At 37.3% G+C, this 22546-nt stretch overlaps 1 protein-coding gene across 1 annotated transcript; it reads right to left on the reverse strand.

Moving 5' to 3' along the window:
• Positions 1–3506: 3506 nt before the first annotated feature.
• On the reverse strand, positions 3507–20566 carry GCLM (glutamate-cysteine ligase modifier subunit). The gene is made up of 7 exons (XM_058538568.1): positions 20185–20566; positions 15679–15744; positions 13972–14056; positions 11019–11078; positions 9830–10032; positions 8242–8356; positions 3507–4220 (listed from the first exon to the last, which is right to left on the reverse strand). The coding sequence occupies exons 1-7, from the start codon at positions 20308–20310 to the stop codon at positions 4051–4053; spliced, it is 825 nt and encodes a 274-aa protein (XP_058394551.1). The 5' UTR covers positions 20311–20566; the 3' UTR covers positions 3507–4050.
• Between the last annotated feature and the right edge of the window lie 1980 nt (positions 20567–22546).

Consider the following 22546-nt stretch of genomic DNA (forward strand, 5'->3'; position numbering starts at 1 on the left):
GATGGAGTAGGAAGCAAGAATCAACAGTGAGCAAAGAAACAGGGAAAACAGCTGAGTCAAAATAAGTAATGCTTATTGTAAAACATGAACCTTCTTAAAATGATGGACCAACAGACACACCAAAATCTTGTATGACATTTAATACATTTATTCATTGCTGAGGGATACATACTAAGGTTTTGTTTGACTTTTCTGGTAGTGAAACTATATACAGCCATATCCTGAAATATTTAAGGGATTTGGGCAAGTTTTAGTCTCTTATAAAATGTGACTTTTGCAACCTTACCTATTCTTGTCTCAGCAGAAGCCATTCCTTTCTATCTGGTAAGAACAAGCTCTTGAAGAAAGTGTTTTCACTGAATTTCTAAAGTTTACATATAAACTATTCATCATTCAACAAAAGCATATTTACAAACCAGTGAACAAGGGCCTCTGCCCAAAACGGCCACCCACACCTCATCCTCTGATCCAACTCTACGGCTCAGTTCTTCAGGGGACCCTTTCTTGTCCTTACCCTGTTCCCCAGCCCCACTTCCTTCCACATGCCTCCCAGTCGCTTTTCACCACTTCTGTCATCAACATGCAGCTTTTTATTGCTCTTGTCCACCTGCAGATCTCTCTCCCCTCAAGTGTACTATATGCTCCTTCAAGATAAGGTGGTTTTTTCATCTCTGTGTCTGTCTGCCAACACCCTGCAAGTGCCTGGCACACAGTGGACATTCAATAAACCTTTGTTAAATGAATGCACAAATAGCTTTATGGCTTGGATATTTTAAAATTATTCATAATTTATTTTCAAATCATACTCAGTTTGAGTTCAAATAGTTCAAAATCAATATAATGTTCCAGGATGCTTCCAACTATTGAAACAACTCAATTAAAAAATATACAACTCACACTTTATTTTAATTAAATTCATAATACAGGTAAAATTAAAAACTATTATAAATATTTAATAATGCTTTATATTTTGCCTTTATTTTATACTATAATACTACATACACATAAAAGTAGAATTATCTAATTAAATTATTTTCCCCTCCTAAATGTATTTCTAATTCTGAAAACCATAAAAAATGTTAATGAAAGTGATATTACATATTTTTCAAAAATAAAACTGACATATCCCGTCACCAACTTTACGTGAAAATGACACGTACAAGTTCTGGTACAATAGGAAGTTAACTTTGAAAAAAATAGACTTGGAATCATAAGTTTGTATATTTGAGTATGAAAACACAAATGGTTTAAATTCTCATTAAAAGAACTTCAAATTTCTCTAAATGTACATTTGGCAGAAAGATAAATTGTTGGCTAATATGCAATAAATATATCAATTGCTTACATTCCCAAATATTGAAAATACTGAGTGGAAAAATTAGAGAGAAAATCTGTTCTAAAAAGATAAATGAGCCTTAGACCTTTTATCACTGAAAATCAAGATCCTATTTCAGTTACCACTTGGCTCTGGTAGGGAAAAGTCTGAACCATTCATTCAAAATAGAATAACTTTATTTCCCATTTCCCATTAGCTGTCTAAGTAATCTTTTTTGAGACAAGAAAAATTATTAGCTATTATTTGTGATTCAAGTTCTAACACTGGCCATCCTGAAATGGATACTCTATTAGCACACTGGCACAAGGTGGTCTTCAGAATTTACACCATGTGAACATATTTTAAAAGACACCTTGGTTCTTCTGGTGACTACAGTTTCTTGGATGGGAATTCAAGACAGACTCATCACAGAATGAATACCAAGTTATAGTAAGTTGTGTTAAAGTAAGGCTCCAGTGTATTTTGGAAATGTAATAACAAGTTGCAGCTTCTTTTTATGTTTACTGGAAAAAAACACTATATAAATTCTTTCTACCTTGGGTCACTAGATACACATCTCTTCCATCTCTTCAGAAAACATATCTGTTATATACACTATTGATAACTAAGCTTTCGGCTTTAAACATTGCTTTAAGCAATTATTTGGTAGTATTACCCGCTCTTTATTTCATGGCTTTTTACACATTGTCCTTAAATATTTGAAAAGTATTCACTATATTCTGATGGTTCATGAAAAAAAAAGATGTGAACATCAGCTTGGAAACTTATAGTCTTAAAAAAACTAGTTTTTCCAAGAAGGTTATTTAATAACAGAAATTAAAGGTACAGAAGTGGAAAAAACAAAAAACTCATCTAAAAATTCCATACATGATCCCCTTCACAAAATGAATCTATAATCCTATTTCTTTGTCAAGAATGGGGGAAAAAAAGAACACAGAAAAGCTCCTGCTGAAGTTTGGATACGTTAGCAACATAAGCTTTTTTTCCGTTTTCAAAATAACCCTTCAAACAATCTATTTTTGTAAGTCCAGGGTTTTAAAAAACAATAAATGTGATATTAAAGTTTCCTCTTAAAATATCTTGACCAATTCACTGTAGAGGCTTAAATTAAAATGAACTTTTGTTTAAAGACTTATGTTATATGAAAAAATGTGGTACATTTCCAAATTAAAAAGTTAACTGTATACATTTAATAACATTACATACAGTTACTATAAAGGCTATATAAGGCTTTAGGAAGCTCCAAGTCTAAACGTTTTAACACGTTAAGTCAGCTGATTTCAGGTTACAATTCTTATGATCAAATTATCCAACTAGTAAACCACAAAACCTTACTTAGGGTACGAAAAGAGTCTAGTGTATTTATTTTGAATATGGAACCACAGTTCTTTCCCCTAAGTTGAAAAAAATTGAGCAAAATTCGATTTATATATTCATTTATATATATAAAATTAGTTTTATAAACCATGTATTAAGATACATGGTTTAGAAGTATTGATTGAGTTACAAGATATTTTTAAAGAATTTATCAAACTATTTGGGTTACAGATACAAATTTATAGAATTAAGGAGACCTATAATATATATCAAAGGTCACAGCTTATTTATTTGCTATTTTCTGGTTCGTAAACTAAAGAGGAATTATACTAAATGATCTATAATCTCTTCTAGTTCTAAAGTTTTGATTGTATTGTTTTGCTTTTAAATAGTTAAGACTGCATCTCAAATGAAGTTGTCTAAATAGACAACATTGGCCCTGAATTAAAGCTTTTTTTCACCCCTTTTCTGGCTTTTAGTCCCTCATAGTCAGTTACTAGTGGGGAACAAATACCACATATTTTACTCAACTGATTTTTAATCCCTGTGCTTTGTCCTCTCTCCAGAGCCCACAGTGCCCAGCATATGGTAAGTGCTCAATGCTTATTGAATATTCTTCACTGAATAGCAAAATATTAAGGATAGATCAAGAATTAAAAAGCATCTGGAGGTGATAATAGTTGCTTTCATAAAAACCCCCAAACAATAATTGCAAAGCTTCTAGTCTCCTTTTCAGATTTACTTTGGTTTGTCTTTGTAAATAACAGCAAGAGAAAATATGGCACAAGAATAACAGATTAACTTGTTATAGGTAAACTACAAGCAAGGACACGTAAAAAAATTTAAGTTTCCATTCATGTATTGAAGAAATGAATTTTATTTACACTATTAGTAGATCCCAGCTACTCTAGTTACTCTGAGATATAATAATCATCAATGACAAGAAAAATATCTTCCAGTATTTCAGTTTTAACAATTGTAACTAAGTTGCTTAGTTATACTATAGAGTAAGAAGCAATTAATGAATTTTTTGGAAATAAAAAATATGTATATACATTACCCTGATGTCTAGGCCAAAATATATCTAACAACAAATTTTCTTGATTTCTATTATTCATAAAAATAAAGGAAAAATATATTGCAAGTATTTTCTTTATAGACAATTTCAATTAGAAAACAATAGTTTAATGAAAACAATACAGTGGTTCATGTAAGTGAACTGATATGGAGGCAAGAGAAGTATTCAAAACTTGACAGATAACATATTGTCAAATATAACTAAAGAATATCTGCCTCAGTGACACCACTTACAGGCAGGAATTAGATTTTTACGCATCTCAATTTTATCTTATATTTAAGGAAAATACAAGTCAGTAGGTTATGATCTTAAGTCACAGTTAAGAACCCCTTCTTTTAGCTTGTAAGATGTAGCCTTTTGATTTGATGATTCCTCTACTTTTAACAATGACCGAATATCGCAGTAGCCACAGTGGCACCCACTCATGTGCTTGAATGTCAGGGATGCTTTCCTGAAGAGCTTCTTGGAAACTTGCTTCAGAAAGCAGTTCTTAAAAAAACAACAACAAATAAAAACCCAAAGTGTTAAATGTGAAAACAAAAGCAGTTTACTTTGTAGGTAAGCATTTAAAGACAACAAAAGAAGCACCTCAAAACTGAATATAAAATATGCTTGTCCTTAATGTGTGCTATGAATCTGAACCAGAATATTAGAAAGACCAGGCAGTTCTTTAGAAAGCATCTACCCCCATACCCCAGCCCATTTAATTCATCACTTCTGGTGAGGGGGGCCTGGATATTTGTGTTTTTTGAAGATGCCCAGGTAATTCTAATGTATAGGCAAGGAAAATACAGGAAAGTACAAAGAAGAAAAAAAAAAGTCACCCATAATCCTATCAACTGGAGACACCATTTCCATTGCCATGTTTTTCCTCTCAACTTTTCTTCTCTATCTTCTCTCTCCATGTCTTACAAAGCTAGAAATCACACTGTAGTCACAGCCTGATTTACTTATTTTTTCCATTTATAATATGAATATTTTTCCATGTAATTAAATATTCTGTGAAAGCATCATTTTTAATAATTCTCCCAAACTACATTAGATATTGTAATTTATACATTTCTTTATTGTTGGCTAAAAATATGTAAGTTTTTCCTAATATTTTGCTAATAAAAATAATGCTGTGTTGAACATTTTTAAAATGCACTCCTGGCTATGGAAGGATAGGGTCAAAGTACAAGTTCTACATTTTTAAGGCTTGATACATAGTATACTGCCAGTTGCTTTCCAGAAAGGCTGTACTTTACACTTCCACCAGCAGGTGATAATGTTAGAGGGCCAATCTTATCACATCCTCACCAGCAATCAGTTAAAAAATCTTCGCCAATGGTTATCTTTTGATGTGCATTTCTCTGATGAAATCATTATTTTCTACTTCCACGTTTATGTCCAAGCCCTCTACTCCCGCTCTGCTGTACCACTCCCTTCCTCACTTCCTCTTCTCCAGCCACACTGGTCTCCCAGTTGTATCCTGAAATCCACAAGCACTTTCACACCTCTGAATCAGCTTCTCCCTCCTTCCTGAACACTCTTCTTCCAGATAGCCACAGGGCTCTCTCCCTTCTTGCAGATCTCTGATTAATGGCAACTTAGCAGAGAGGCCTCCCTGACCACCCTGTATAAAACAACAACCCCTAACCTGGGCACTCTTTTCTTCCTCAGAGAACTTTTCTCCATAGCATATACCACAACTTATCACATTTAACATTTATCTTATTGTCTGTCTCCTCCATTAGAATATAAATTCCATGGGGGTTGGGATTTGTCTGACTTGGTCCTTTAGCTCCAGTGCTTAGAACAATGCCTGGCACACACTAGGTACTCAAATATCTGTTGAATCAATCAATCAATATGGAAAGATTCCACTGGGGTCAGAACCAACCCTACAGATAGGGATTAAATGGTCATCTATACTGTATGATTTGGGAGCACTAAAGGACCTGCCTGCCCCAAATGAACTGCTGTGATATTTGAACAGCATCAATAGTAAATTCTTAGTAAATGTTAGCTATCATCACGTGTCAGGCACTTTTCTGAGTACTTTACATGTATTAACTCACTTAATCCACAAGTTAACCTTATGAGATAGATACTATTTTGCCCCTTTACAGAGGGAAATTGAGGCAGAGAGGTCAGATAACTTGCCTGGGGTCACACAGCTAGTAAATGGTAGTTTTTATAAACAGAAAGCAAATGTCTCTTTGGAAAAGCAACATTAATATGGATTTGTTTATCAGATTGTCTAACAGAGAAGAGGACCCTAAGGGGCAGAGGCATAATACAGCTTAGATTTAACGGGAGTGGGGGGCGGGGTAAAGTAAATAAAAAGAGGAAAGTTCTGAAGTCAGAATCACTTACTTCACAATTTCACCCTGACTGCAGTTAAACTGTTACCACAACTTCTAGGACAAAGAGTAATGGAAAATAAACCCTTTCTGAGGAATAGGGTAATTTTAAAATAGAAGACGACCTTTAGGGGACTTACACACAAAATTATATTTTAGATAACAAGCAGAGTTAAATGTTTTACAACTTGACTGCTTAAAAAATAAAAAATCTGACACAAAATCTGAGAACTATGCTACTCATTAGCTTAACTACATATGTTAACTCTTTAGAATCAGTAAACTTGACAAATCTGTTAAGAGAATTGCTTCATTATAGATCAAAGTGTCTGAAGATTCATTAATGGTATATGCAGGATCAGCCTATAAATTCTAATCAAAGGGTTCAGAATTAAAATTGAAAATAAAACCAAGTGTCAAATTATATCAGTAACACAAAAACATAAAAAAAAGGATTAAATCTCTTTTCTTATAAAAATATACAATATATTTTGCCATAATAATGATGTATTAGCACATAAACCACATGCCAACATTTAGATAACATGGAAATAAAATACTAGACACCTTAGTCTTTTCCTATTTCCTCTCCTACTGGAAAAAAGATTGAGTTTTTTTCAAGTGGAGCTAGAATGGGGTACAGGCTCATCCATCAGCTGTTGGTAACAAATGCTGTTGGTAATAATTACTGTTGGAAGAGCCCCTGCAAAGTAAGCAGATAAATAATTTATCTGCCAACACATGAAAGTTTAAATGATTTATATTTCAGAATAAATCAGCAGAGCAATTATTTGTTAGATTTTCACTAAAATGACTTTTTTTTTTTTTAAATGAATCTAATTACTTACTTGTGAAAGCTCTACTAGAAGGGGGAGGCAAAAGTCACTGTCTCCTATTCTGATATCATTTAAATGGAAACTGATAAGAAGGTAAGGTTTCAGGCTGAAATACTGTCATACTAACATTTCAAATGAGAGAGAGAGTATAGTATAGTGGGAAGAGGCTCCAAATTCAGCCAGGACCTAGGTCTAAGTTCAAACTTTGTCCTGTGCCAGCTGGGTGACCTTGGCTAGTTTCTTAAACTCTGAGGCTCTATTCTCTTCAATATAATGCCTAGTGTCAGCTGTTGTGAGGATTACAGATAATCTGAGGCATCTAGCATGATGCCTGGCATTTGAGGAACAATATTAAAACTCCTCCTCTTCCTAAAAAACAGTGAAAAAAGGAGAATGGGGCAGACTGCCAATAAACAGTCTAAAGTTTTAAGAGATTATCCAATAAGCATCCTAAAAATAAACAAGCTGAATCAAACCATCAATATCATGCCATCTTTTTAGACATGGAAGTAAAAGCTGAGTGTTTTTTCTCCAGTAATCATCTATAAAATATAATTTCCTCCAATATATATTAAACTAGAACCTCTATATAATGTCATGGGGATTTAGAACTTTCACAAGACATTTCTCTCATAACTATACCAAAAATACTGTTTCATAGAGCCTGTATATTTGCTAAGTAAAACTCCTCCTCTTCTCCCTACGAAACATTGAAAAAATGAGAATGGGGCAGACTGCTAATAAATAGTATAAAGTGTTAAAAATTCTCTTCCCATAGTTATCTTGTAAAATGTTGATAAAAAATTATTCTACAGAAGGCGGACAGGCCATTCTCATTAATCAAATGTTTCTGATTAACACCAAACATATATTTCTTGATAGTAATAATTAGTAAAATCCTAATTAATTACTTATCCTAAGATGCTTTTAAGTTTCAAATTAAATTTTATCTGCCTCTTCTTCCAAATATTTACCCTCTATAATTAAGTGGCTCTTTGGTGCAATCTTTGCTGTACTAGACAAGATTATATAAAATCCTATTTAGACTATCTTAAAAGATCTTTTCTGTGTAGCTTAATATTTATAAACTTCAACAGACTGAATGTTCAGGAAATGACTCTTCACTTTTTTTCCGTTGGCAAAAAGGCAAAACTAAAGCTCTCTGAAAATAAAATAAAAGCATATATGTTTTGAACTAACCATTAACAACAGTTCTGTGTTACAGCTTTGTACATTACTGTACACAATTAAAAACTAAATTTTAACAAGTAGCTTCTTGTAAGAGAAAAGCTCATGATCAACCTCTATAAGTGAATATATCAGTCTTACCTTTTGGATCATTATGAGTCAACAGCTGTATGTCAAACTGTTTAGCAAATGCAGTCAAATCGGGTGGCATCACACAGCAGGAGGCAAGATTAACTTGGTTACTATTTGGTTTTACCTAGAAGTGAAAATAAAATCATGACATCTCCACTAAATTAAGTAACACAAAAAGTAGAAAGCAATAAAAGGACTCAATTTTAGAACATATGAAATATCACATTCTACAGTGCTTAAAGCTTATAAAATAGTTTTACATGAATATATTTATTAATATATGCTTTTCTAACTCATGTTAGTGGTAACAAGGAAAGGAAAAATCACTCTAGGAGGGGGAAAAAGCCAATCTAGTACCACATTATTAAAAAGTCTCCTGCTAGAACCTGCAATCTAAAACTAGATTGCTAGAACCTGCAAACATGATTGTCAGTGTGATGGTTCCAGCTAGGGAGAGAATATGTCTTAAGGTACAGGATCAATACAAATGATAAGTACATTTAATGTCAAAGTATAAAATATGGTTATTAATCAGACACATTTTGAAAAAGAGAAGAATTAGGTAATTTCTAATAGCTGCCCTGGTTAATTTATAGGTACATTCCAGATCACCCAAGTCATTCCAGCAGGATTGTAGCCATATTCTGGCTATCACCAAGTCAAAGGGAGAAGGGACAACACTTTCTCTAGGGTCTTTCTGTCCATAAAAAACTGAAACCTCTGAAAAGCAGAAGGCTGGGGATGAACTAAAAGGAATGAATAAAAATACAGAGAGTAAAGGTAAAATACTAGTAAGCAACTTCCCTAATAATTTTGTAGGTTATTAGGCCAGAGAGTGGGGGGCGACTCATTTAGAACACCTACTCCATATTAAATTGTATGAACTAAGAGTCTTGTACATCTTTAAATAACTGTCACCAAAATACTTGTTATATATGATATTCCTTTACTTAGGAAATTAGAACTATGGCCTAATAACCTAAAGAAAAATCAATGTTTTTTATCACATAAGTAAAACTGAAGGAAACAGCCTGAATTCATTTAGCTATGACTGCTTCAATACACATTTTCTAGTGTTTTTGTCACTCATTTTAAATGAGATTAAGTTCCGGGCCGGCCCCGTGGCTTAGCGGTTAAATGCGCGTGCTCCGCTACCGGCGGCCCGGATTTGGATCCCGGCGTGCACCGACGCACCGCTTCTCCGGCCATGCTGAGGCCGCGTCCCACATACAGCAACTAGAAGGATGTGCAACTGTGATATACAACTATCTACTGGGCTTTGGGGGAAAAAAAGGAGGAGGATTGGCAATAGATGTTAGCTCAGAGCCGGTCTTCCTCAGCAAAAAGAGGAGGATTAGCAATGGATGTTAGCTCAGGGCTGATCTTTCTCACAAAAAAAAAAAAAAAGAGATTAAGTTCAATTACACATATATTTGGGGGGAAAAAGATCCAGTGCTTTAGATTAAGCTGGCCTCAAAACTCCCACATTTGGAAGAGTCACCCACAGTGAGTGTCCACTGTGTACATGATGCTCAACAGTGTGCAGCAAAGACTAACAGGTTCCTCCCGGAGACCTCGTGATCTAGCCATCCTTTACCTGTGCCCACTGATACAGCTGTTCCAACTGTGTTTTGTCTAGATCAGAGGTACCTATAGCAACAATCTTTTTGCTCTGAACTAAGTTTTCTAATTCTTCCCAGTAAGGCTGCAAATGCTCCAAGGAAAGATTAACTCCATCTTCAATAGGAGGTGAAGCAATGATCACAGAATCCAGCTGCGCAACTCCAAGGACCGAACAGGCTGATGTGCAGGAAAACACAAAGAGGATAAACGTTTGTTACATGATAAAGACAAATATTTCTACTTCAAGGATCCCACTGAATTCTGTCCATACCGTTCACAAGTTTTCTATATAACAGATTTCACTCAGTTTCATAATTTATCTGTCATTTAGAACATTTCCATCTTTTAAAAAAGCATAAGTACCCATTCATCTACTTGCTTTGTGTGGCAGACAAACGACTCCTGCCTCCTTGCTGGGGAACTCACAGCTGCTACATGCTCTTCCTCCTTGTTTCCTAGGCCCCAGGAGTTTTGGGGAGCTTCCTTATCTTCAGAAAATTTTCTTCTCCTGTTCTATTAGTATCTTATATGGATGATCGTTAAGAATTCTGACCTAATATTTTGTAATTGGTAGTCACAGCAACGAATAAGCTTGAGACTTTGAAAAACTGAATTTATGGTCTTAATCTATGTTTGTAAAGGTAGATAATTTCTTAGTTTCTATAAAAATAATTTAAGGTTTATTTTTAATGATTCGAGTTCACTCCACAGTTATATTAAAGAGCTAATTACTTAAGTGTTCACCATATATAAATACTGGAAGAATATTTTAAAAGAAAAAGTACTGAATAACTGTAATACCACAGTAACCTAACCAAGTGCTGAAAATAGATAAAAATGCTTGTTTTTTGTTGTTGTTTTGGTACTTCATCTGTAGTACTAAGAGGGTTTAGAATATGATTAAGAAGAATTTCTATCTCCAAACATATAGTGAACATTTCATTATGTTACATCTTTTACACTCCTCTTACATATCAAAATATGACCTTACGTAAGTCAATACGATTCTACAGAACCCTGAAGAGATTAGGCTAGAACTTTAAAAGGTAAAATTGGAATGAGCTCATTTTCTTTTTTACCTGGACCTGAACACAAGATATAACTAATACACCCACACTAAGTTAAAGTCCACTATGAAGATAAAAAGTTACAGTTTTGCTTACCCATGTCAACTGCATTTCTAGTTGATGATGAAGAGTTTGATCCTACAATGAACAGTTTTGCTGGGTAACAGAGAAAAAAAAACTAATTACCACATTTGGGTAACATTCTACTATATAGTATTAACACTGCTAACAATACTAAGATGACAGATAATCCTGAATGAATTATTTTTCCTTTCCTAGTAACATTATTTTATATTTTTCATTTTAAGACATTAAAGTCTATGTCTATTCTATTTTTTAAATTATATGCTAGTTCCCAACAAATATCTGTTTGTCAAAACAAAAAAGAAAATATTAATTTCCCATTTATTAGAAGGTAGGTCAGATAAATACAGAAACTTTAATTCATAAAAATATACATTTTGAGTAATTTAACATTAATGGAGCATATTGTATACTTTCTCCAATAAACTAAAATCTAGATAAAGACCAAATTAAAATTACTTGTAATGAAGATAAAATTGGAAAAAAAACCCTAACAATCCCACCTTCCTAATATAATCATTTCATTTTTAGACATTAGCTTCTAGTTCTTGATCATATGAAGCAGAATATAACAATTTTTCTACTTCTATTTGGTTTGCCTTTATATAATAAATATATTTTTTTACATCTCTATACAGTATTTAGTTACCTTAAAAACTTTTTTGTCATAATAGTAACGTATTCATTCTAGAAATGAAGAAAACCTTCAAGAGTAGAAAGACTAAAAACAATTGCCAATAGTCTCATCACCGAAAGCAATTACTGTTTAGATTTTTTTGTACTCTGTATTTTTAATGAGTAATTTTACATACGCATTTTTAACAGTTGAACACTGTTCGGTAATTTTGATAGGGTATAATTTACTAAATGAGTTCCTGCTTTTTGAACATTTAGGTTAGTTCCAGTTTTTTTGTTATCACATATAATGCTGAAATAAATATCTTGGTAACTTTTTGTTCAACTTTATGCTGAAGCATTTCCCAAGTACAGATTGTCAGAGATGTGATTATGAGTCAAAGGATATGATCTTTTTTGTGAGTCTTGTTCTATTTTATTTACCTACTACATTAAAAATTTGTACCAGTTCACCAGACCACTAAAAGTTAGGAGTTGCTCTCCTAACAATATAGGATGCTATTAAAAAAATATATGTTTTTGTTAATTTAGTAGGTACAATATATACCTGCCCAGCACCACGTTAATTGGCATTTCTTTGGTTACCAGGAAAGCTGAGTAGTTTTCTATATTTCTAAGATTGAGGCTTTGGCTTGATTTCAACTCAACTTTATATGTATATATTTACTTTATGTAAACTCACTGTTCAAAAATCTAAATTTACTCAATAGACAAATAGGTGGCGTAGTAGGAGAGCAAGAAAAGAGAAAATCAGAAAGGGGAATGGAGAGAAACAGGGCTAATGAAATATCCTTATGTAAAGTGCCTGGTGTTCAACATATACAAGTTTTCCTTGTACAACATTTCTTATATTTGTCCTTTCCTTTCTACTACTAGGTAATCTTCCTAAAACATTGCTTTCCTCATGTTACTTCTCTGTCTTCACCACTCTGGTCCAATCTCACCTTCCATAATTGTACTCTATGAAAACCCTCCCCAGCACTCTCCCTCTGCCGTGAATTCATGCCACTTGAAATGCTCTCCTTTCTGAAAGATGAGGCATTTTTAGATAGGTCAAAAGAGGAAAGCTCTTCATACGGGGGGAATTTTGATGCTTATCCAAAATCTCAAGCTGTCCAGGAACTGAGGACAACTTGTAAGAGCTCCAAGATGGACCAACACCATGAAGAACTGTAGTCAACCACTGAGGAAGTGTTGCTTTTACTTCCTTTCCAACACAAATAGCAATGAGAAATTAACAGAAAGAAATGGGTTTTGGAGTCAGGCACACCTAGATGGATTCATGGTTCAACCACGTCCTGGCTGTATGACAACTTTCAAGTTATCTAATGTCACTTGTGCAATGGGGATAAGAAATCTTACAGAACTGTTTTGGGAATTATATGAAGAAATATAACTATACCAAGTGCCAAGTACAGAGTCTGTACAAAGCAAGACTCAACAAATGGTAGTTATTATTAGTAGAGTCAAAAGACAGTACCCTATCTCATCTTACATGTTCACTCCAATAATAATAAAATAACAACCACAACAAAACCACAGATAGTAATAAGTAGTAGTTACCTAGCACTTACTTTGTGCCAAGCACCTTGCTAAGTGCTTCTTTTACTTCATCTAACTTACAAACAAGCCTGTGAAACAGGTTCAGCCCCATTTTATAGATGAGGAAACAGCTCAGAGAGGTTAAATAGCTTGTTAGCTCAAGATTATACCAGTCAGTAATCTGCACACCCGAGAATTTCAATCTAGTTAAGCTCCAGCTTCTGATGACTATGCTATGCTGACTGTAAGACGAGGGCAAGAACAGCTCATCTTTTCATTCCTTGAGCTTAGCACAGTCTCTGGAAAGTAGGAGCCACTCAATACGTTTGTTGATGGGTATAATATGTATTTTATTTCTCTTCCTGCAACTTGTTGCCCAGACTTCTTTCTACACTCCCAGGTGACCTCAGCCGTTGCTTAGCAGTGGCAACACCAGGAAGGGAGGGCTCACGCTTGCTTTGGGTAGACATTGCTCTTAATTCTTTCCATTTCCTCCACCTTAATCTTCCTACTGCTCTGAAGTCTGACACATAAATTAATGAGAACATCATGAAGAAAAGCAAGGTGAAGTTCTATTCTGACTCCACTGAGGTAGCCAACACTGACCTCCTAGAACTCCCTCTTAGAGTTAACATTTAAATAATGTTAAAAAAGAATTTTTGTATTTCCTGTACTTAATGACTGAGTCACTCATTACCAGAAGCAAAAAAAGGCTATTCTCATACCTGACAAAACCTCACTATCACTTCCACTGTATAACAAATGAATTGTAAACGCTGGACTTTACCAGAAACTTTCATTTCTTCTCTTTCATCGGGATTTATCTTTTCTACTGCATGAGACACACTACATTCCAAGACGTCTGGAAACTCCTATAATAAACATATGATATTTACAATAAATATGAAATTAACATTTCTGATTATATGTTTAATATATATATAATGTATATTCTGGTATATATTTCCTATTGTCCATAATCCCCTTTATAAGTAGAGAACCCATAAGACAACAGGGTTCTCTACCTGAGGTCTGCATGGGCTTCATAAGGTTTGTAAAGCCCTGAAATAAAAGTAAAATGCGGTGTGTGTGTGTGTGTACAGATTTTCGGAAAAAATGTCTCATTTTGATCAGATACTCAGAGAGATGCATGATCAAAAACAAACAAACAGGGCCAGCCCAGTGGCGCAGCGGTTAACTGCCAGCACTCCACTTCGGCGGCCCGGGGTTCGCAAGTTTGGATCCTGGGTGCGCACCGAGGCACCGCTTATCAAGTCATGCTGTGGCAGCGTCCCATATAAAGTAGAGGAAGGTGGGACCAGATGTTAGCCCAGGGCCAATCGTCCTCAACAAAAAGAGGAGGGTTGGCATTGGATGTTAGCTCAGGGCTAATATTCCACACACACACACACACACACACACACACACACACAAATAAATAAATAAATAAATAAATAAATGGAGTGGTATGTGAGGAGTTAGAACCACCAGCACAGTAAATAATTTTACTAAGAAAAGAAACCAATGAAAAATAATAAATATTATCTATCCTGGATAATGACATGTTAAAAACTTTCTACATTAAACATTTTAAGACAAAAATGTTTTTTTTTCTGAGTGCAATAAAAAAAAGTAAAGGCTGTTCCAATTCATTATAATGAATGATGTATAAGGAAAATGATAAAATGTTAGTACATATAAATCAGAACCACATTAACTCACATTTACATGATTAAAACAAAGTAAACAGCGAGGCCTTTCCCATGGTTCTTGAGCACATTAAATGCCGGGCACATATCAGGGCTCAGGAAGTGTTTACAAGTCATACATAGAGTGAACGGTCATTTCAGAGAGATGGACACCGATCGAAGACATTAATCAATGCCTCCCTAGCAGCTATAGAGTTATAAACCTGCAGTATGCTCAGGGGAACAAGTATTTCCAGCACACATCCTCTTCCATACTTTTAAAGTAGTCTATGTAATTTGTTATGAGCCTTTGGCTGACTTGGATTCCAAAGAGTGGTTTACAGACAGTGTTTTGTATATTAACATTTATGGTAATAGCCACATACTGACATTTAATGAAACACAGTTCCTTACTGTTTCATCAGAAACTGACATTTAAAAAATTACTTCTAGTGATGATGTTATTTGGGTAATAGTCTGCCAAAGCTATCTACCAACCAAAACTGTTTGATAGTCATTCCTCTACTAGGCCAAATATAAACTGGAACAAAACACATTGTGAGGAAACTATGGCAGGGCTTGAGCACAGAGAATCCTAGCATCTTGTCTAGTTGAGAGTTGGCTACAGAGTCGGATTTTCTGTTTTATGCTTAGGCCTACTGGGTCAGACTGCCATTTCAGCAAATCAGCCACAGGGAGGTCATTATTTGCCTATTTGACTTCCCTGTCAAAACTGAGGACATTAATTTCCTGCTTATTTCACTTCCCTTTGACCTACATGATTTCTTTATTCACATTTTACTCACCCTGACCAAATCCGGGCTGATTTGGGAACTCCACTCATTCAAGGTCTTTTGGATACAATCTCGAAGCTGCAAAACGAATGCATTTTGAAACTGTTAATCAAACTCTATATACTTTTCTGTAGTACTTCTACAATAAGAATGTATTAGTTTGATAAGTAGGAAAAAGAAGATAGCAACAGGAAATACCACACAAACCAAAATTTTAACTCTATAAGGTTTTTGTTTCCTTCACAAAGATAAATTTAGACCTGTTTTTGTCCTACTCTTAATTCTCAAATGTTCTTGACCTAAAGCAGTAATCTAATTATTTTAAAAGTGTTTTTTGTACCAATGAAAACTTAAGTAAACTTTTGAGACATAAAAGCATTTATAAAGAAACAAAAAAAATTCTCAAGAATAGGGTTTATAAATGGAGGAACCTGGATTCTGGCACAGGCAGCCTGACTAGAATTAACATTAACCACTATGCTATATTCCTCAAAGATAAACAAATGATTCTCTACGCGTGGCCAGAGCACCGCCTACATCAGATTCACCTGTGGTGTTTATTAAAAATTCAAATTCCTGAGCCTCATCCTAGAGCTGCTGGATCACTCTCTAAGGACAACAGAACTTGCATTTTAACAAGCATCCTAAGTAATCTACATGTACTCTAAAGTCTAAGAACCACCTCAGCCATATCTTGGCAGAAGTCAGCTTGCATAATGTCAGTCCATAAGTCATTTCCTAACACTTAGGTACACCTCCAACCTGTCTTCAATGTTTTCTTATATAAACAAACAAAAAAAATTTTTTACACTAACATTATAATATGTTGTAAATTCATTAAAGTGTTTATTAATCTTTTATCTTTTATGTCAGTGTATTTCAGACTTATTTGATTGTGGTCCAAAGTAAGATTTACACTCACATAGTGAGTGAGGACCTACATACCTGTAATGGAACAAAAATTCACAAAACAATATTATACTCACTACATGCCAGGCACTCTGAAGGCCTCTATTCTATTAATTAGAAAAAATATGCTGCTGCATGACTCACTAAACTGATTTATGACCACTAATGGGCCAACACCAGCAGTGTGAAAACACTGCCTCATAAATATCCAAGGGCACAGTGCTTTGCATTGCAGGCAATCAATGAAAAAATAAATGCGTAACTAGACGCAACTCCCTGAATTGCAAAAGCACTTTCCTAATAGCAACAACAGAAACTAAATTTCTGAACTCACTATCTGATCTATGATTGCTTATGACAAAGACTGATACAAGCACTTTACTGCTTACGTCTTACTACAGATAATTACAAGGGACAACTGGTTTATCAATTTAAGAGCTCAGAGTGACCTATGTTAAAATTTACAATCCACAACAATAATTTATGTGCTATACACGATAACCACATGAATTCAATTTACAAGGTCTATATCTTTATGGAAAGTATATTTATAATCAAATTTAAGTCAGTAGATAAAAATTAGCTGATAACCATTCAAGACAGAATCACAAAACAATATTCTTTTTTGTGTGTGTGAGGAAGATGGGCCCTGGGCTAACATCCGTGCCCATCTTCCTCCACTTTATACGGGATGCCACCAAAGCATGCTTGACAAGCAGTGCGTTGGTGCGCACCCTGGATCCAAACCCCGGGCTGCCGCAGCGGAGCGTGCGCACTTAACCGCTACGCCACCGGGCCGGCCCCACAAAACAATATTCTTTTAAAAATTAGTAAAAGTTGAAGCTGCAGGACCAACTAGAAATTAACAACTCTATCAGAAGTGCTTTGGTTCAAATCATGGGAGAATGTTTAGAAAATTTCCTCTGGAAAGGTGGCTCATTTGCATACTTGAGGCTTTCCTAATGAATTCCTCAATTCAGGAAGATAAGCATATTTTCAGAGGATTCACTCCTTTCTTGAGACACCATTTAATTAATCTTGGATTCTGCAAAATGTCAGGACAAATCATAGAACAGTCCAATGTTTCAATAACATGAGAAATTCATTGATTCTATCACAAACCTAGTGATTCTTAATCTTTTATACATTACCTATATCGACTGAACATTAACCTTGTACTTTTTTGTTCTCTGTTCTACTCATTCTTATCACATATACACTTTATCACTGAAGATAAGTATCATCATCATTTAGTGTAGCATTAGATCTGGAGTTGTGTAAGAGTACCACGTGATTCAACTGGTCAAATACCCTTACAACAAAGAACTGGGCAAAACAGTCCTATAATGTCCCATTTAAAAACAAGATTTGATTTCATAAAATTCTAGTGAAACAAAATCTGGGCAGAGATCATAGAATTAGAGGAAAAAAACATTACAACTAGAAGAGACCTTTTAGGAAATTTAATTGAACTCTCTACTCAATGTGTAAATTTTCTCAAAAATGAGTAGTTTATTCAGTTTCTTTATTCAACCAGGTTAAACTATTTCAAGTAACATATCCCTAATTTGGAGCTCTGGTTGTTACAATGTTCTTCTTTACAAAGAAACAAAACATGCCTCTCCTGGGGCCCGCCTGGTGGCATAATGGTTAAGTGCGCACCCAATGAATCGGCAGCCCGCGGTTTGCAGGCCCAGATCCCACTGCGGACCTTACACACCCTTTATCAAGTCATGCTGTGGTGGTGTCCCATATAAAGTAGAGGAAGATGGGCACAGATGTTAGCCCAGGGCCAATCTTTTTCAGCAAAAAAGAGGAGGAGCGGCAACAGATGTTAGGGGCTAATCTTCCTCAAAAAAAAAAAAAAAAAAAGAAATGCCTCTCCCATTCTACCTAAGCTGTCATGTTTTCTCTACAATACGCTGCCATATCTTCAAGTTTTCCTGAAATGTTTTCTAGTTTTAGTTTTGTCCCTCATATGCAGCACCCAAAGTAAAACATGCAAACTAGAATCCTTTGAATAATGTTTTTCAAATGTGGGGTGTGACTCACCGCATTAAGAAATCAAATTTTTAATACTTAGAATAGAAAAAATCAGAATACACAGTATAAAGTCAAGGTTAATATCTTTTCATGAAACCTGTCTGTGTGGGTGTGTGAACAAACTGTGAACTGGATTGCAAGGTAAAATGCATTTCTTACTGGGTGGGCCATCAAAAGACTTTGAAAAGCACTACTAGAGTGTGTCATAGTGAGATAACAGAAAATTTCACCCAATATTATCAACATACATGCAAAATGCTGTATTGAACCACCAGCCCTCGAGGAAATTAAAGGTCTAGTACTAAACACCGAAATACTTAACTTTGGGAGAAACAGTCCAAGTGGGGGTGGTTTAAACAAAACAAGACATACAAACTGAGTTGGAACCTGAACACAGAATATGGTAAGGATTCTGATTTCCTTAAGGCTACGACCAAGAGTTCTCATCTCACAGCGGTGCTCCCTCCCAACACCAGGCCTGGGTACAGGTCCAGTGCATACTCAAAGGGATGCCATGTGCTGCTACACAGCATATCACCGACATCTTCTATAAAAGAGCAGAAACTCCCTAGGAATATACAGCAGGTGACATCATCATATGACATAGTTTAGGAAAGTTTCTCCTTTTAATCAAGATTTATTTTATCTTTCTGACTGAACCAGATGATAAGGGAGATAAATGCCTGTACGCTCTTTTCATATATTAAGTATTTTAATCATCAAAACCTGATGAAGATATTATCTAACTTTAAATTTACATAAATAGACTCGCAAAAGTAACTTTTCCAAAGTCACAGAGCTCCCAAATTCAGGATTTGTTTTATTATTATTTCTTAATACTAAAATCGTCCCATACCATCAAGATGCCTCAGCGATTAATTGTGCAAAGTGAATGACTGACTCACACATACACTTGATCACTGAAGATAAGTATCATCATCTAGTGCAGCATTAAGGAATGACCAGCTATGTAACAAATATGTACCAAGTGGATAATTCCAGATTTATCCCTGCCGCTTCAAACCAGTGATTAGTCTTTAGGGAAATAAACTGAGGCAGATTCATCTTCGGCAAGAAAAATATATACCTTATTCCATAGCTGAACTGGGTTTAGTCATTTGCTTCACAGCAATAAACTACTGTCAACATGCTAACAACTGGGATTATAACTACTACTTCATCTGAATCCTTGAAAAGCTAATCTCTAAATTATTTCTGTACCTGGACACCGTGGGGGGAAGGGAGAGGGACAGGGCGATGTACCGGCCTTCTCTACTCCCTGCCAGAGAGGGGGATCCAAAACGTTCGCGAGTTTGGCCATCAGCCGTGAGCACTGACGGAGGCGTCACTCGGTGTGAGTTGCGCCTGCCAAGGTTTTTCAGACGCGTTGCCCCCCGCAGCAGGGCTGGATGCGACGGCGCGCGGACAGCGGCCCCAGGCTCCTCCCGCGGGCCGAGCCCAGGCGCGCGCCTCTCCCGGCGCCCGAGCCCGACCAGCCGCCCGGCCCGGCCCCGCGGCCTGCCTGCGAGCCCCGCGTCTCCGCGGACGCCGCTCGGCCACCCTCACCTCCTCGCTGTGCGTGGACGGGCACTTCTTCCGCAGGCGGCCCCAGTTCAGCAGGTTCCCGGTCTGCAGGTGCAGGGTGCGGGCCCGCGCCAGGAGCGCCCCGGCCGCGCGGCTGTCGGTGCCCATGGCAGCGGCCGACGGCGGGGGCCCGGCGGGGAAGGAGGCCGCCCCGCAGGACGCGGGGCCCGAGGCTGGAAAACTGAGCGCGAGGCTGCCCGCCCCGCGCTGCGGGACCTCGGCCGGCGCTCGGGCCCGAGGGAGGCCGGGGGCGGCGGAGCGGCGGCCCGGGAAGGACGCGCTGGTGGCTGCGGCTCCCGCGACTGCGGCCGCCGCGGGAGAGCGGACACCCAACTGAGGGAGCCGCTTCCTGGAAGACAATGACTAAGCAGAAATCGCGGCGGAGAAAGTGCTTCGTAACCGTTACTCGTCCCGCGGCGGGGCCGGGCGGGGCGGGGCGGCGAGCGGGCCGCGGGTAACTGGCCCTCGGCCTGCGGCGGGCGTGGCGCCGGGCGGCGGGAGGGCGCGCGGCTGAGAGAGCGCGGGGCGCGCGAGGCGAGGCGGAGCGGGGCGGGCAGCGCGGGGCCCGGCGCTTCGCAGGGCGCCCCCTGCCGGTCAGAGGGCGGCGCGCCGGCCGCACCTCCTCCACCTTCTGCCGCCAACTGCGCTCGCGGCACCGCCTCCCAGCCAATGGGCGGTCACGCTGGTGATTTCCTTACACACCTCTTTAAAAAGACAGCGAAAGTGTCTACCAAGGCTTTGAAGGACTAGCTGGTTATAGCTTTCAGAACCAGGTGTTAAGGCACAAGCGCCCCTTCTTTTTCTCCATTGCTTTACTACCCTCTTAGTTCATTTCCGTTCTCAAGGACTTTCCCTGGAACTGCTCATTTTTCTACGTATCCTTTAATTAAGGTCTTTTGATTTACACTATTTGCGGGGCAGTGTTTGAAGTCAAAGAATAAGGCTTAATCTTTGCCCTTGAAAAACTTAAACTCTAGTTCCGGAGACAAAGTCCAAGCATATGAAACAGTAAGCGATAATATAAGAATATCGTAGGGCGGTTTCCAGAGGAGTTCAGATGAAAGAGAACACTTAAACCGGGGAGATTGGGGAAGACTTGATCACCCATTCCCTTAGAGGTGTTGTGATTCTTTACTCCTATTAAATTTCATATATGGTAGACTTGATATGAACCTCAAATTGAACATTTATCGAGCTTTCCTCAAGAGACGTTTCACTTTTCTTGAAAGTAATCAGGTATAATAAAAGGCAAAACGCTGTTGAATAGAGATGAATTCCAGTTGGCAAGAGTTAGAGGAGGGGTGGAAAAGAAGATCCTTCTCGTAGGAAGTTAGAAACTGAGCCTAGTCTTGAGTAAATATTTGTTGGCTGAATGAAGGTGAGTAAGAATTCATTGAAGAGAAGGGTAATCCCAGATGCAGGAACAAACATGGGCTATTATAATTAATGTGAACATTTGATTCTTATGCTGAATTTGCTATGGCATGATTTCTTGACTTTTTGTACATTCTCTAATACTATGCATATAATACTTGATTAAAGCTTAGAGGTTACACCTCCTAAGCTGTTAGACCTGCCTCCTTGCTGCGAATTTGTATAGCATATTGGTCACTGACATAAACCTGCATGGCTTGCAAACCTAACTTTACCAGGTTCTGGCTTTTTTTTTTTTTTTTTGAGGAAAATCAGCCCTGTGCTAACATCTGCCCATCCTCCTCTTTTTTTTGCTAAGGAAGACTGGCCCTGGGCTAACATCCGTGCCCATCTTCCTCCACTTTATGTGGGACACCACCACAGCGTGGCTTGCCAAGCGGTGCGTGTCAGTGCATGCCCGGGATCCCAGCCGGCGAACTCCGGGCTGCGCAGCGGAGTGGACGCACTCAACCGCTTGTACCACCCGGCCTGCCCCTTGGCTTTTTTAACTTAGACAGGTCACTTAGTCTCTCTGTGTTTTGCTTTCTCCAATCTGGGAAAATGATGGGTCTCTCTGTGTTTCATTTTCTCCAATCTGGGCAGATGATGGTTTAAACCATATGAAATTGCTGATAATTGACCACTTTTGATCTACAGAAATGGCTCATTCCCATGGTTCCACCTGATACAGTACTACGTTGGGTACGTGTGAGGAATTAACAAGAGAAGGAAAGCCCTTAGTACAGTACTTGGCTCATAGTAAATGCTCAGTGAGAGCTGTTGTCAATGCCTCTGCTCTTTCCGCCTTATCTAGTTCTCACAACTTTGGCGAATTCATGACATGAATTCACAGCAGCGTTGTGATATGTTTGTAAAATTTACACATGTAAAGTCATTTACTCTTCACAGCAACTCAGATAAGCAACTTGTT

This window comes from Diceros bicornis, chromosome 4, assembly GCF_020826845.1.
Source record: "Diceros bicornis minor isolate mBicDic1 chromosome 4, mDicBic1.mat.cur, whole genome shotgun sequence".
Classification (NCBI taxonomy): domain Eukaryota; kingdom Metazoa; phylum Chordata; class Mammalia; order Perissodactyla; family Rhinocerotidae; genus Diceros; species Diceros bicornis.